At 45.0% G+C, this 14,206-nt stretch overlaps 1 protein-coding gene across 1 annotated transcript in view; it reads left to right on the plus strand.

Annotated features, from left to right (window-relative positions):
• Positions 1 to 13,442, plus strand: part of NSG2 (neuronal vesicle trafficking associated 2) — a 35,676-nt gene extending 22,234 nt beyond the window's left edge. Inside the window, exons 4-5 of the mRNA XM_051793631.1 lie at positions 9,845 to 9,955; positions 11,511 to 13,442. Coding sequence (XP_051649591.1) covers positions 9,845 to 9,955; positions 11,511 to 11,702 — 303 coding nt within the window. The 3' untranslated portion in view covers positions 11,703 to 13,442. The remainder of the gene's footprint in view (positions 1 to 9,844; positions 9,956 to 11,510) is intronic.
• Positions 13,443 to 14,206: the final 764 nt, after the last annotated feature.

The following is a 14,206-nucleotide window of genomic DNA, read 5'->3' on the forward strand; positions in this document are numbered from 1 at the left end:
CTCTGGCTAAAGGGACTGAACAGGATAGAGGAGGAGGAAAGAGTTTTCAGCTGATGAAACCAAGGCAAAGTTTATTGAGTGTTGTGAAGTGTATTTTGAAGTGCATTTGCAGCCAAACCACTGAATGCTAAAAAAATAAATAGTCAGGGAAGTGAAATGCTTTACTCATACATATTTTTCCATGTAATGTTTCACTCTCTATTTCTAAAGCAGCACCAGCTGTGATTGAATGTTAAACAAACCTGAGCTGCCTCTTGTTGGTACTTGCAGATGTATTAAGCCTGTTGGGTCAGATCCACAGCTAATGGAACTGGCCTCGTGCCTTTGAAGGCATCATAATCAGCTCGATTGTTCATTTTTGTTGTTCGCTTTTAAAAGAGTAGATCTTGTAAGTCATTTGCAGCAATAAAGCTTCATATTTCTAATTCAAAATGGAAAGGCTTTTAATTCTCAAGTTACCCAGGGACGTTGCTCGCCAAGTCCTCACTTTGTCCTCGTATGAAGCACCCACATAATAAGCTTTTTAAGAGAGATGGATGTACTGGACCATGAATGCAGGCATATTATTGGCTCTGTTTTCTACCCATGATGGTAGACACAGATGCTGAAATACAGGTGAATTTGTTGGTCCTCTTGAAGGAACAAACTTCCAAGTGATTTTTTTTTTTTTAACCACAAGACTGCACTGAACAGAGGTTTTAATTTGTGCAAGCCTGACCCTTGATTTTATTTTATTGATGTCCAAGGGACTGGAGATTGGTAGGGGAAAGATATCTTGTGCTCTGGCATATAAAGAGCTTAAATTATTCTGGGCATTTTTAAATCTAGTCTTCTGTTGTTGATGGTTCATGAGGAAAATGGAAAATCAAACTATAAGAAAATGATAGGAGAGGCAAATACACAGAAAACAGGTCTGGAGGATAAGGCCATTACATCAATACTAAAGTTTGAAATTGTTTTGAAAATTGCCCTGCCTGTGGAGGAAGATAATTTCACAAAGCAAACTCACCTCAGCTTTTCCCTAGAGCCAGCCTGATCCTTGGCCATGGGATGGTGTTGGTGTTTGGGTGGTTTTGTCCTAGAAAAAGCCAAGATTTGGAGAACTTACATGCCTGCAGCTTTGGGTGGCTCTTTCTGGAGTGTCTGTGGAGCTGGACTTGGGGGTGTGTCAAAAAAATCAGTGGCAGAGCAAGGAACACAAGCTCAGGTGTGTTCTCTGTGCTAATCCCTGAACCCATTCTTGTTCAGGGCTCCTAATGCTTTCCCCACACCAATTCCAACATGAGGAAAGAGGAAGAAGGGAGGATATTGCATGCAGGAGACTCTTCAGGAGGTTGAGTCTTGCAGGCAAAGGGAGAGACTTTACTGATGACTTGATTTGTCTTGTATTCCTGTTAATGCATTTAAAAAAGGCCCTTGGTGAGCCGAGGTACCCATGGTCATGTCCCCCGTGGAGTGACTGCAGGAAATGTCACAGCCAAGGCTTTGCACGTTGCAGTGGGAAATGGCAGCATGTCCCTCTGGAGGGGTTGGAGATGATGTTTCTGTCTGCTGCAGTCCCACTAATTGCAAAACCATCACAAATTAGTGATCTGGGAGGAAGCGTCTCCCAGCATTGCTCACCTCCTGAAATGGTGTGTCAGGTGTTCTTAGGGCCGTGGGTTTGGGAAGAAAAGCACCTTTATAAGCAGTGTTCTTGGGTCCCCCCACTTTAATTTGGGGTGTTTGCTTCTTTTCTTTTGAAGGCAGCAGAGTCAGACATAGAATGGCCTGGGTTGGAAGGCACCTCGAAGATCATTTAGTTCCAGAGGGAAGGCCTAGGACAGTTGAAAAAGAAAGAAAAAGACCTTTAAACACCTTTGTGGTCTGCCAAAAAGGTCATGTATTTATTTGGTGTTGCTAAAACCAAAATTATTCCATCTCACTGTACCAGCCTATTTGATGAAGGAATTTTTTTATGGCATTAAATGGCAGAAAAGAGAAAGGAAACCAAACAGAGCTTTTTATTTACCCAAGTGGAAATTCACTAATATTCATTGGCAAAAGCATCCTTATTGAAAATGACATTTAGAACTTCCATAAGGAACGGGGGCTTGGAAACCGAGCCATGAATTTTCCATTCAAGGGGTTTGACTTGGCACAGAGAGACGTCATGCAGACCGCAGCTGGCACCAGACACAGTTAAAAAGATCTGAGGCTATTAGTGCCTAAACAGCCACTAGAAATTATATTACATGATGGAGACTGGCTAATATAATTGAGCCAGCTAGTTATTGTGTGCATAATTTAATTATTTGACAAATTGCTTAGAAACACGGTGTTCTCGTTCCACACTCGAGCTGCACTCACAGCTTTATAAGGCACAGAGCAGAGGAATTGCTGGTGGGTACATGGTTATCTCGGGAAATAGATATTTCCTTTTAAGATTAACAAACTTGGAGAGGTTCACTGGTGGCGTCATGGTGGGGTGGTGTGTGTAGGAAGGGTAGAGCCAAATGGGACATGGCTGGGAGAGCAAACTGGCTCGGAGACAGCCAGTTCTGTTACAAGTGGATACCTCTGAGTTGCTCAGAGCTCCATTCAGCCTGGCCTTGGACACTTCCAGGGATGGGGCAGCCACAGCTTCTCTGGGCAACCCGTACCAGGGCCTCACCACCCTCACAGGGAAGACTTCTTTTTCTAATGTACCATCTAACCCTCCTCTCTGTCAGTGTGAAGCCATTCCCCCTTGTCCTGTCACTCCAGACCCTTGTAAATAGTCTCTCTCCATCTCTCTTGTTGGCTCCCTTCAGGTAATGGAAGGCCACAATTAGGTCTGCCCGAAGCTTTTCTTCTCCAGGCTGAACAATCCCAATTCTCTCAGCCTTTCCTCATAGCAGAGCTGCTCCATCCCTCTGATCATCTCAGTGCCTCCTCTGGACTCACTCCAAGCCCGTGTCCCAGCTGGGTCCCCAGAGCTGGAGGCAGCTCTGCAGGGGGGTCTCACCTGAGCTGCGCAGAGAGGCAGGATCCCCTCCCCTGCTGCCCATGCTGTGGGATCAGCCCAGGAGCAGATGTAAGATGTGTCTAATCCCATCCTCACGGATGGTGTTCAGTGTCCTCATGAGAATTGGGGCCAAATTTTTTAATAATTATGAATTCTAAGATACAGGACCAAAAAGACCCATCCACGGTAAAACTTCGTGTAAGAAGCCTTGCAGCACTATGGAGCATTTTCCCATAGCCCTGAACATTTAGACACATGACTAAGGACATTTCCCTCTCACAAAGCATCACCTTAAAATGCTTCTTGAGAATCTGGACACCATCTGGAATAGAGCTGTGCTGTAATAATAAAGAGCAAATCCTACATCTTCTTGAACAGTACTAAGCAAATCTGAAGACCCAATTGTGTCACTTTTTCTCAGTTAGCCTTTCAAAATTTCAGAGGCAAAGCTGTTGCCAGAAGATCAACAAAATCAGCAACTTATTACAAAACCATTTTTAACAATGGGGAGTGAAATGTCATGTTTAAAGAAGTGCAGTCAAATCATTTTTACCATCAGGATGCATCAGGCTTTGTAACAGGGTGCTGGGCGAGGCACCACACTGGTTCTTTGGGTCTGAACAGTGGGGCAGCTCTTCCTGAGGTGTATTTCAGACTCCTCATCCCCCTGCTTGATCCATCTGAGTGTCCTCTCAACCTGTGGCTCCCTCCCTGCCTACATACCTGAGTTTTCTTGGAATAGCAACCTGGATTCAAATGTTGGGGTGGTTCACACTTGGATTTCATCCTGGAATACAGATGGGAGGCAGCCAGGATAGCTGGATCTAGGAGCTGGGAGGTGCTCCTGAGTCTTTCACTTTAGCTGTACCTTTCCTGTCGAGATCTAATGGTGTTGATCTTACATCTGATTATCAGCTGGAAGAAGTTATGGGATGAAGGGGAGAAAATTACACTGCTGAGTTTTCCACTGTCAAGCAGAAATCCTTAAAATGGACTCATGAGTGTATGGATGTATATTGGGATGCCCTTGGGTGATTCTGTGGTTTTTTTAGCTAGAATGCAAGTTAACTGGGTTGTCAATGGAGTGAGAGGCTTCCAGGTGTGATGGCATTGCTATAAGCTACAGAAAGAGCCTTGTTGCCAGGCACAGCTCTTGTGCTCGTCTCTGAAATAACCTTGACAGAATTTCTACCAATTTTGTTCATAACAAATTTTGCCTCATTCTTCACCTTTCTTCTTTTACCAAGAGCAAATTAAAACCCAGAGAGTTTCTTCAACTGAATTCCCTACTAAAGGTCACAAAATTTCCCAGTACCCAGCAACACTGAAGGTATCTTGTGGAACGAGAGGTGGCATCAGCAGTGGAATCCTTTCCTGACAAACTGGAATTTTGTGAAGAGGGTGAGACTGCAGTGCAGGAGCAGAGGTGCCAGATGCCTCTGAGGTCCCTTATTCACATTACAGCTACTGAGACTAGGGAAACTGTGCAGAATTTTGTTGGGATTTTCCCATGGTAAATGATCTTTACCTGGGAATTAAACTGATCTCCTTCACAGTAACACCGAACTCTACACCCTGAGAGCATTAGCTGTTCTCTGGGTGCTGCTGGCCTGGCTGGTTTTCCTGTAGGCAGCAATGCTTTTCCTGGTTGTGGCATCTTCTTGGCTCTGCTCCTGTTTTGAGTGTATGTAAGTGTACAGATTGCGTGCTCTGAGCGGTGGGAAAGGTGTCCAGAGTCAAACATTTATTTACCAGGCTTAGAAAAAAATTCATGCCTGATATCTAAGAAGTGACACCCACAGTGACCTGAGCATGGAACAGGTAGTCTGTGCTGTTTCAGACAGATTGATAGAGATCACATCCTCTGTTTGGATCCTGAGAATTGCTCCCCTTAGGTGGCAGATGGAGGGTGGTTTCAAACCCCTGGGCAGCTGGGGTTTGCCTGATCCACAAATAGTAGGTGGTACTTGTTTAGTTCCTCCAAAGCTGTACTGAATGGAGTGCTTTTCCCCCCAGAGAAAGGTAAGCACAGTGATTTTCAAAAGGAATTTTACACAGCAGAGGATAAGGCTGCTGCCTGAGTATGAACAGGAACGGGTTTGAGCTTTAGCAGGGGAGCATGAGGATTGCAGTTGTACCAAACTAGGTGATCACCTCATTTAGAAACCATTTTTAGTGACCCAGAGGCAGAGCCAGAGCAATGAATACTAGAAGTGCTCAAACAGGACTTTGGGTATGGTTTAGTGGTGAACATGGGGGTGCTTGTTAATGGTTGGACTCGATGATCTCAGAGGTCTTTCCAGCCTTAATAGAGAAAGACTTTACAGGGACATGCAGTGACAGGACAAGGAGCAGTGGCTTCAAAATTGAGAGAGAAAGAAGAAAGAGAGTAGGGATAGATGGATATTAGGAAAAAATTCCTCCCTGGGAAGGTGGTGAGACACTGGCTTGGGTTGCCCAGAGAAGCTGTGGCTGCCCCATCCCTGGAAGTGTTCAAGGCCAGGTTGGACAGGGCTTGGAGCAACCTGGGCTAGTGGGAGGTGTCCCTTCCCATGGTAGGGGGTTGGAACTGGATGATCTTTGAGGGCCCTTCCAACCCAATGATTCTATGATCAGGAATAAAAATGTAAAAACCTTGCAGTGTAAAAGGATATTAAATAAATGCCCTGCTGTTTGGATGTGGCTTTGTTACCTGGTTGGCTTTTAAATATGGCTTTGCATTGCAGTGAGAGAGGGAAAAAGGGAATCTTTGATGAAAAAAAATCTTGGGCAGTGGATGAAATCAAAGAGAGCAGGAAGGATGGTTCCATGGGCAGCATGAAAGCCAGGTTAGCTGCAATTAGACATATCTCCCTGGCACAAAAGTTAGTGGCAACTGATGTCCTGTTGCCTGATGAGGATGGATCTTTTTATTCATCCATGCTGTTGTGATAATGCAACGTGTTCTTCATCTGTGGGGAAGGGGGGAGGAACTAAGGCCAGCGTGCTGCTGTTGATGGGAGGTTGACATCATCGTTCATGGATGTTAAGGGCCTCTTTCCACATTTTGGGGAGTATGGGGAGTTTTTTGGTGTGATAATGATGTTCTCTGTTGCAGCAGACACACCCCTCTTAAGGGAACCTTTGGGAATCATGTAAGATTTTGAGGAGAGGGCAGGCAAATCCCCCCCGTCCTTTACCCACTTGAGCAGTGGCACATGACAGATTCATGCCTGCAGCACTTCTAGGTTTTATCTGCTCACTAAATTTTATTTCCCCTCTGTGAGTGTTTATATTGCTTAGAGACTGCCAAGGTTCATGTTAATCATAAAAAAAAAAGTGGAGGTTTATTAGGTATTGCAGCTCTGTGATTCTTTGGTTTTTGAATGTTAATGAAGCTTTGTATGCTCTGGAATAGCTGGAGAGGTGGATCTTAGCTCTGGCATGGCAAAATATCTGAGGGTGGATTTTTCTTCCCTTTCCTCTGGGTTTTAACATCTTACATGACATTTCATCCAGAGCAATTTTCCACCATTTATCATCGTGTGTAATATTGTCATGCTGCAATTTTGCAAGTGTATGAAAGGCAGGAGGAGGGTGAGGATGGGCTCAATTACACCCTGGAGGGAGGGGAGGGCTCCATGGAAGGACCTGCTCCTGGGACAGAATGAATTGGATGTCAGCACTTTGCCAGAGCAGAGTGACAGAACAGAGGGGAATTTATTATTTTTAGGGACTCAGTGGGCAGACAAGGAGAAAGGAACCCCTCAAATTGCAATTCTAATGGTCATTTCCATAGGCTGTGCATGTACTTGGGATTCAACAAAAGAACAGACATTCATTCTCACTCCAGACAGCTCAGTTCTGTCTTCTGCTGAAGGCTGGGTTTCAAGCAACATTTCTTTTTTCCTTGTACATTGTATTTGGGGCAGAGTAGCCAAACTGGAGAGCTGAGCATTTCTTTTTTTTCTGAATTTCTAGCCAGGGCTGCCCCTGAGCTTTGGCTTTGGTAGAACAAGATGTACCTCTGGCTTAGTGCCTCCAGATTGACCTCAGAGGAGACTCATGTCATTGTCATCGTTGTGTTGGTACCTGCATTGTAATTAGAGGAAGTACCAGGCCTGACACACTCCCCTCTTAAATGGAGAGAGCTGATGGACATGTACTCTGTGCTCTTCCACATTGGTCTGCCAGAGCAGGGATGTGGTGACTCTTTATAGGGAGGGGCCTTTTTTTCCAGTTCTCCTGTTGGAAAAAAGTAGAGAGTGCTGGCATTGTTAATCCACAAAGTCTCTTCTTTTAACTATACTTTTCCAAAATGACTTTTCACAATTTTTTCAGGTGTAATATTATTTCTTTTGGGGATGAGAACTCGTGAAATTACATTTCCATCTTCCTTGAATCCAGCTGAGACTTCTTCCTCTTTATCACCATGAAAAGAGATATGACTTCCCCAGGTTGGAAACCCAAGACTTTCATAAAACTGGTCTGAAATATTTCTGTTCAACCCTGTGGGCATTGATAGAGTGAAGGTGGATCCCAAATTTTTTTGGTCAGAGTAGTGCAATTCATACAACTGTACTCCTTTTCCACCAGATCCCTCTCCAACACTCCAGGACTCTCTTTCACATGTTCTCTTACAAGATCCAGCAGTAAGTGTTTCTCCCTCTGCTGCTGCCTTTTGCTTAATTGACCCATTTTGCAGCAGATTAGGCCCCAAGGAGGAGGTTAATACAAGCAGTAATTCTAAAAGGCAGTTTGAGGCTTCAATGAACTGTTCATCATTGGAAAAGCCTGTTAGCCCCTTTCTTCTTACCTTTTTACACTATAATACTCTGACTTAACAATGAACTTAGGAATGTGTCCTGCTAGATAGAGTCTCCACACCTCTCTCTTTCCTGAGTTTTGACCTGGACAGGATGGGTAAGATTTAACACTGTGCATACAGATTTACCTTCTCTCTTCCTTTTTGTCTTAAAACAAGAATTGTAGCCCTGGACCTTTCAGTAATAGTCCCAGTGTGCTGTGTGCAGTGTAGGAACACATCTCACCAGGCAGTTCATCTTTCTGTGGGGTTGGTGAGAAGACTCTTTCCTGCCCTGCAAGCAATTACAGTGGCCCCTTGAGTCCGTGCAGGATTGCATATCCCACTGCTCCCAGCACTGCAGCTGCTGGAATGATCGAGGGGCAGAATTAGAGCAAATTTCAATGTGAACCAATATTAAGCAATTAGTTCATATTTACTGATTATAATAATACATAATATTATTGTTATAAAAATAACATTATTGGTGAATTCTGAGATGTAGTCAGCTTGCTGTTTATTAGCCACTATTCCTGACAAGCCTGTCCACTATCCTGTAGGAATTATCCCTGTGTTTTCCCCACTTTCTACCATCATCTCTCCTATACATTAGGCAAGGAACAACTTCTGTCTGTACATATTATTCAATTACCTTGAACACCCATACCAGAAAATACAGAAGATTGTAACATAACTGTAACAACAACAGGGTGGATGAAACCTGAATGACTGGATGGAGCTGAAAAATGTGTGGTTTTTCCTTGCTAGGGCAGTAAATGATACTGATGCCTTTAGTGCAGGTCGCTTCTGATACTGGAATGGGGTCATGATTTGGGGGATGAGCACACACATGGAATGGTGGCAGCATTCCTGCAGGCAGGGGCATTAGCCAGGGTCAGGCACACAGTCCCTGCCACATCCTACCACTGAAGTTCTCTTAGTAGATGGATTTTGGTGAGACTGGGGAAAATTTGCAGTGCTGGGCTCAGCTTGTGGTGCCATGGTGAGAAAGTGGGATTCTGAAGCAAACAGATTGAGCCTGGGGGTAGGAAAAACATCCTGCAAAATCCGTGCTGCTGGTGCAGCCACCTCTAATTTAGGCAGTGGAAGTCCAGAGCCATTTATGCTGCATTTGCAGAATTATGGGACCAAGAAAGCTTTGGGGAAGGGAAGAACGTGAGTGCTTTACAGACCCTTGCGCAGTCTTCAGGGAATACACAGCTCAGCAAAAATCAAGGGTCAGGGCCTCAGTCCAGACACAGAATAGGGACAGAAAACTTGCTGTTGAACGAACTATTTAGGAAGGACTTGGAAGGGCTGGAGAGAAGGGAGCTACAGCAAAGAAACAGAATGGTGCAGCAAGGTAACCTGCTGGGAATGAGGAGAGGGGGAATTTTTGAGCCCCAAAGTGGATTTTGTGTCTGCTGCCTCCAACACCAGCATCTGCTCTTGGACATGCTGTGAGGTTTCCATGCTGGGTTTTGTCAGTGGTTGGGATATTGTCCTTTTACAGCTTTGAGAAATAGAGAAGGATTCCCTTTCTCCCTCCCTTCCTTCTGCGAGGCACAATTTGCCCTTGTTTAATCACCCAGAAGGCACAAATGGATATGTGCTACAAAGGCCTCATTCCTCCTCTCTGCTTGCCTGCCTCTGTCTCAGAAAAGCAGAACCTTCCGTGGTTATAAGGCAGTTTGTCCACACAGACCAGACCCCAAATGACAATTCTGGCTGCTGGGGGCTCCTGTTGGGCCAGCAGATGATGACACTGGTGCAACAGCTAAGAGCATGGGAACACAAAGCCATTGAGGACAACAAATGCTTCAGCAAAATCCATACATTTACAAGGGGTTAAACAGGAATGTGCAATCCTGAAAGTGTATGAGGGAATGGGAATGAAGTGAGAATTCAGGGCTGTTGGATCCAGTATTCATTCAATTATCATGCTTAGTTAAGTAGTGCACAGTGCAGTGAAGGCTGCAGTCTGTTAGAATGTCTGTTCCTATAAGTCATTTAATTATGAGGTTGCTCATATGCCATTTTAACATATGTAGAGTAACATTATCCCTCTTTTGTAGGTCACTATTCTCATCAGCCTGGCTCTTGCATTCCTTGCCTGCATAGTGTTTCTTGTGGTGTACAAAGCCTTTACTTACGACCACAGTTGCCCAGATGGATTTGTTTATAAGGTAAGAAACTTCAGATGGATGAATTGCCTGAGCTAATGACAGACTCTAATTGACTACATGGTTACAGTCCAGTCTGCTTTTTTTGACCAGGCCAAACAGAACATTTGGCAAGAACGTGTTGAAATGGAAAAAGTGTTATGGGAAATGTGGATGTGCATCTGCCTCCATCAGCTACTGTTACACTGTAATTGCTGGGATTAGCATTTGGTGAACACTACAGACAGATGTTCAGGAACAATCCCTCATATTTGTGAATGGATTTATTGCAGCTGGAATCCTGCCTTTGCTTCCCACACTTTCAAGTAGCTGAGGTTTACTGGCATACATTTTAATGCAAAGCAAACTCCTGGAGTGCTGACACATGTGTCCTTTGTGAAAGAAATCCAGATTTGCCCAGATATAGTTCACTTTTAGGTGCTTTCAAGCCTCTATCAAGAACAAAACCGTGTAACAATTGCTAAAACCCCACTGCCCAGTGATTTTATATTGAATATTCACAGAGAACTATTTGCCTGGTCTGTTGTGATTAAAAAAAAAAAGTTTGCAAAATAATTCACTGACTCCTCACTGTGAATAAACTCATAAACTCACAGGAGTCTTGACCACACTAGGGATGATCTGTAGGCTGGAAAATAGAGTAAGATGTTGGTGTATTAGTCATTGTGAATTATTCACTTAAGTTATATAAAAAGGGAGAATTGGGATTGTTCAGCCTGGAAAAAAAAAAGGCTTCGGGTAACCTAATTGCAGCTTTCCAGTATCTGAAGGGAGCCTACAAGAAAGATGGAGAGAGACTATTTACAGGGGCATGTAGTGACAGGATAAGGGGGAATGGCTTCCCTCTGACAGAGAGCAGGGCCCCATCCCTGGAAGTGTTCAAGGCCAGGTTGTACAGGGCTTGGAGCAACCTGGGCTAGTGGGAGGTGTCCCTGCTCATGGCACGGGTTTGGAACTGGATGATCTTTAAGGTCCCTTCCAACCCAAACCATTCTATGGTTCTATGATAAAAGTGAAGTTTGGACAGTCATGAATTTCAGAATCAGATTCAAACCCGCACTTCTGAGCAAGGCTGGCCTGTTGGGCTGTGCTTGCTTCCATCCCTGACCAAGGTGCTCGTCCCACGGGTCAGGAGAACACCCTGCAACAGAGCAGCTCGTAAGCTGCTTGCTCAGCCTCAGCCTGTCCTCTCTGCTTGTCTGAGGATTAATTCTGGACTTGAATCTACAGAGCTTTTGGTCCAGCACATGAGCAGAGCTGCTCAGCCAGCCCTGGCTGGCCCCCAGCAAGGGACCTCGATATCTGTGCTTGTCAGTAACACACCAAACCTTCCCTACACAGCCCCCATTTCCCATCCAGGGCTGAAACCAGCCTGCCATCAGGGTTGCCAATAGCAACAGGTTTTGAAGGCTGCTGCCCGACTTGGTGCATTCCCAGGGGCACCGAAAGGCAACTGCAGCAAGTCTGAGTCAAACATCCTCCATGCAAACAGCCAGCCAGGAGACTTTGGAGAGAGGCTGGCGGGGTCACTCTACTTTTGCTTTCTCCCCCTTCCCAGCACAAGCGGTGCATCCCGGCCTCGCTGGACGCCTACTACTCTGCACAGGATTCCAACTCCCGGGGCAGGTTCTACACCGTCATCAGCCACTACAGCATGGCCAAGCAGACCAGCTCCCGGGCCGTATCGCCCTGGATGTCCTCGGGATCCGCAAACCACGAAGCCAAGGCTGCCAAGACAGAAGGTCATTAAAGGGAACGAGCGGTGGTTGGGCAAAGAGGGAGGGTGGGGGGACAACACCGTGTCTATACTGCTCTAGCTGAGCGTGCTGTGCCACCAGCACGGCAGGAATAAATAAAACCCAAGTGCAGGAGTCATCTTAATGGATATTTCTTTTCGTGCATTGTTCTCGTTGATTTGTAACCGAGTCGAGCTCTTGTACAAAGGCATGTTTGATGTTGACTGTACCTTAACGATGTAAAAATATTTTTAAATCATTGCTTAACTATTTGTTAGAAAAATAAATTAAAAAACAAAAAAAGCAAATTAGGTAAACAGCCAGAGAGGATAAAAGCAGCAGAGAGAATCATGCAAAGTTTTGTCATCGCTGGAAAGCTGCGACAGAGGCTCAACGTGCAGTGAAGGAAGAGCTGAAATCCCTTCAAGAGGGGGTGGAAAGAACCCGGTACAAAGACATTATGATGTTGTTTAGTTGCCAAAGGGGGGATATTTTGCTGTCAAATTGAATTTAGTGTCAGTGTTCATTCGCTGATAGAGAAATACAGGCATCCCCTCGTCCCTCAAACATAGACACGTGCAAATACACGTGCCCACACCCCTGTGCAATGGCCCAAGTAAATCCAGAAAGATCTCAGCATTCCTAATGAGCCACCACAGTGCTCGTGATCCCAACTGGGCTCTGAGGCTGAAATCCAAGTTGCTGTTTGGACATGGAGCAGGATGGAAGCAGGCAGAGGCTGCTGCAGTGAAATCATGAACATACTTTTGAGCACAGGACTCAGAGTCAGGAGATCAGGGCCCTACTGCTTCTGGCATACATTTCCTGCATGACCTTTGGCAATTCCACGAGGCTTTGTCCTTTAGGACCTCTCTCCTGAGGGTTACTAAGAGACAAAGAAATGCCATTATGATTTGAGGAACCTCTCAAAAGTGGTGACAGTATAGAACAATATTAAGCCTCTAACTTTCAGCCCCTAATTTTCTCTCACCCATGAAATGGGATGCTCCTGCTTCCCTCCTTCAGCTTCAGATACTTCAGCATTCAATGTCATTCCAGGTCACTAGAGAGGGGTGGCTGTAGCTCTCAGAGTACAAGGGTCTATCTGCTTGCAAACACAGACCAGATCCCAAGCTTAATCCAGTCCTGAGCAGTGTAAAGCATCATCTCCCACAAATTTAGTGGAGACTGGTGGGATTTTAAGAAACCCCAAGGATTCTCTTTTTTTTCAGATCTGCAAGCCTTTGCTGCAGAGCAGCTCTGCTCCTCAGGAGCACAGGCAGGGAGAGCCCAGCAGCAGGAGCAGAGTGCATAGGTTCACATTTGACTAAGGCTGCTTTTTCAGATTCATGGCTAGACTGGTATGGAAATTAGGAACTGGCCCCTTTTCCCCCCGCATTGGGCAGTTTTGTCCTCATTGTCACATACATAGACAGTAGGCAGTGTGTGAGGGCAGAACTCCTCAGTCCTAACAGGCATCATGATAAATAACTGTATAGTGTAGCTAAAAATGTAGTGCCAAATGCCATCGTCTGATCTCCTCTCCTCCCTTCCCTTTCCACCTGTAAATTCATTTCTCACTCAAAATGTACAAACCACCCCCTCCACCAACAACCCAAACTCCAGCAGAACCACTGAACAGTTTATAATTTTGTGGTGTATTTTTTGTCAGTAGGTAGCAGAGACTGAAGTATTTTTTGGTGTAATTCTTGAACTTTTCTGACGGGATTAAAATAAAGCTTGATGTGACTGAGCGTCTCCGTGGCTCCAGCAGCTTTGTTTGGCTCCTCGTGCCCTGGGCTGGGAGGTGGTGGGAGGTCTGTGTGGTGCTGAGCAGAGGCTGCACCCTTGCACCAGAACAAAGGTGACTCTGGCTTTCAGGAGGCACATTCTTGAGGCATTTTCATTCCTTGTGTTCCTGCCCATTTTTCAATTGCAAATAGAAGCTGATCTGCTGCTGGTGATTTTTTGCTTTACAGTGGCCCTTCCCTTCTTTCCCATTTTAAAACCAATGGATGATAGGAACTTTGCCTGGGAGCAGTGTCTCTTTTGCCACCTGCTCCTGGTGCTGCTCCGTAGGAAGGGCTGTTAAAAAAAGGAGCACTGCAGGGAAGTCCAGCAGAAAAAGAGCCATATAACAAAACCACAACTATATTCATCTCACATAGTTCAGAAAGCAGATTGTATTTCCTCAAATCCTTCAACTCTTCGAAATGAAATGATACCCTGGCATTAAATTGACTCATTCCCAAAGGCTAAAGAACATTTTATAAAACCTTTGGATGGCTTTCCTTCCAAAAAAAAAAGTGTATTCAGAGTTGTGAAATTGAGCTACCATAGGAGAGGAATCACTCTGGTGTTAGAGGTCACTGCTGAGTACTTGTAAAATGTATTAAAAAGGATCCAGTGCTTTGCAGGATTGAGTCACAGGATAATTTGACCATGGACTTCTATTGCCAGTTTCCCAGTAATACTCTAACTGTATGTTTACTTTAATCTAAAAAACCCAGGAATCAAA

The sequence above is a fragment of the Manacus candei genome, unplaced genomic scaffold, assembly GCF_025592945.1.
Source record: "Manacus candei isolate 608988 ecotype Guabito, Panama unplaced genomic scaffold, ASM2559294v1 h1tg000037l, whole genome shotgun sequence".
Lineage (NCBI taxonomy): Eukaryota > Metazoa > Chordata > Aves > Passeriformes > Pipridae > Manacus > Manacus candei.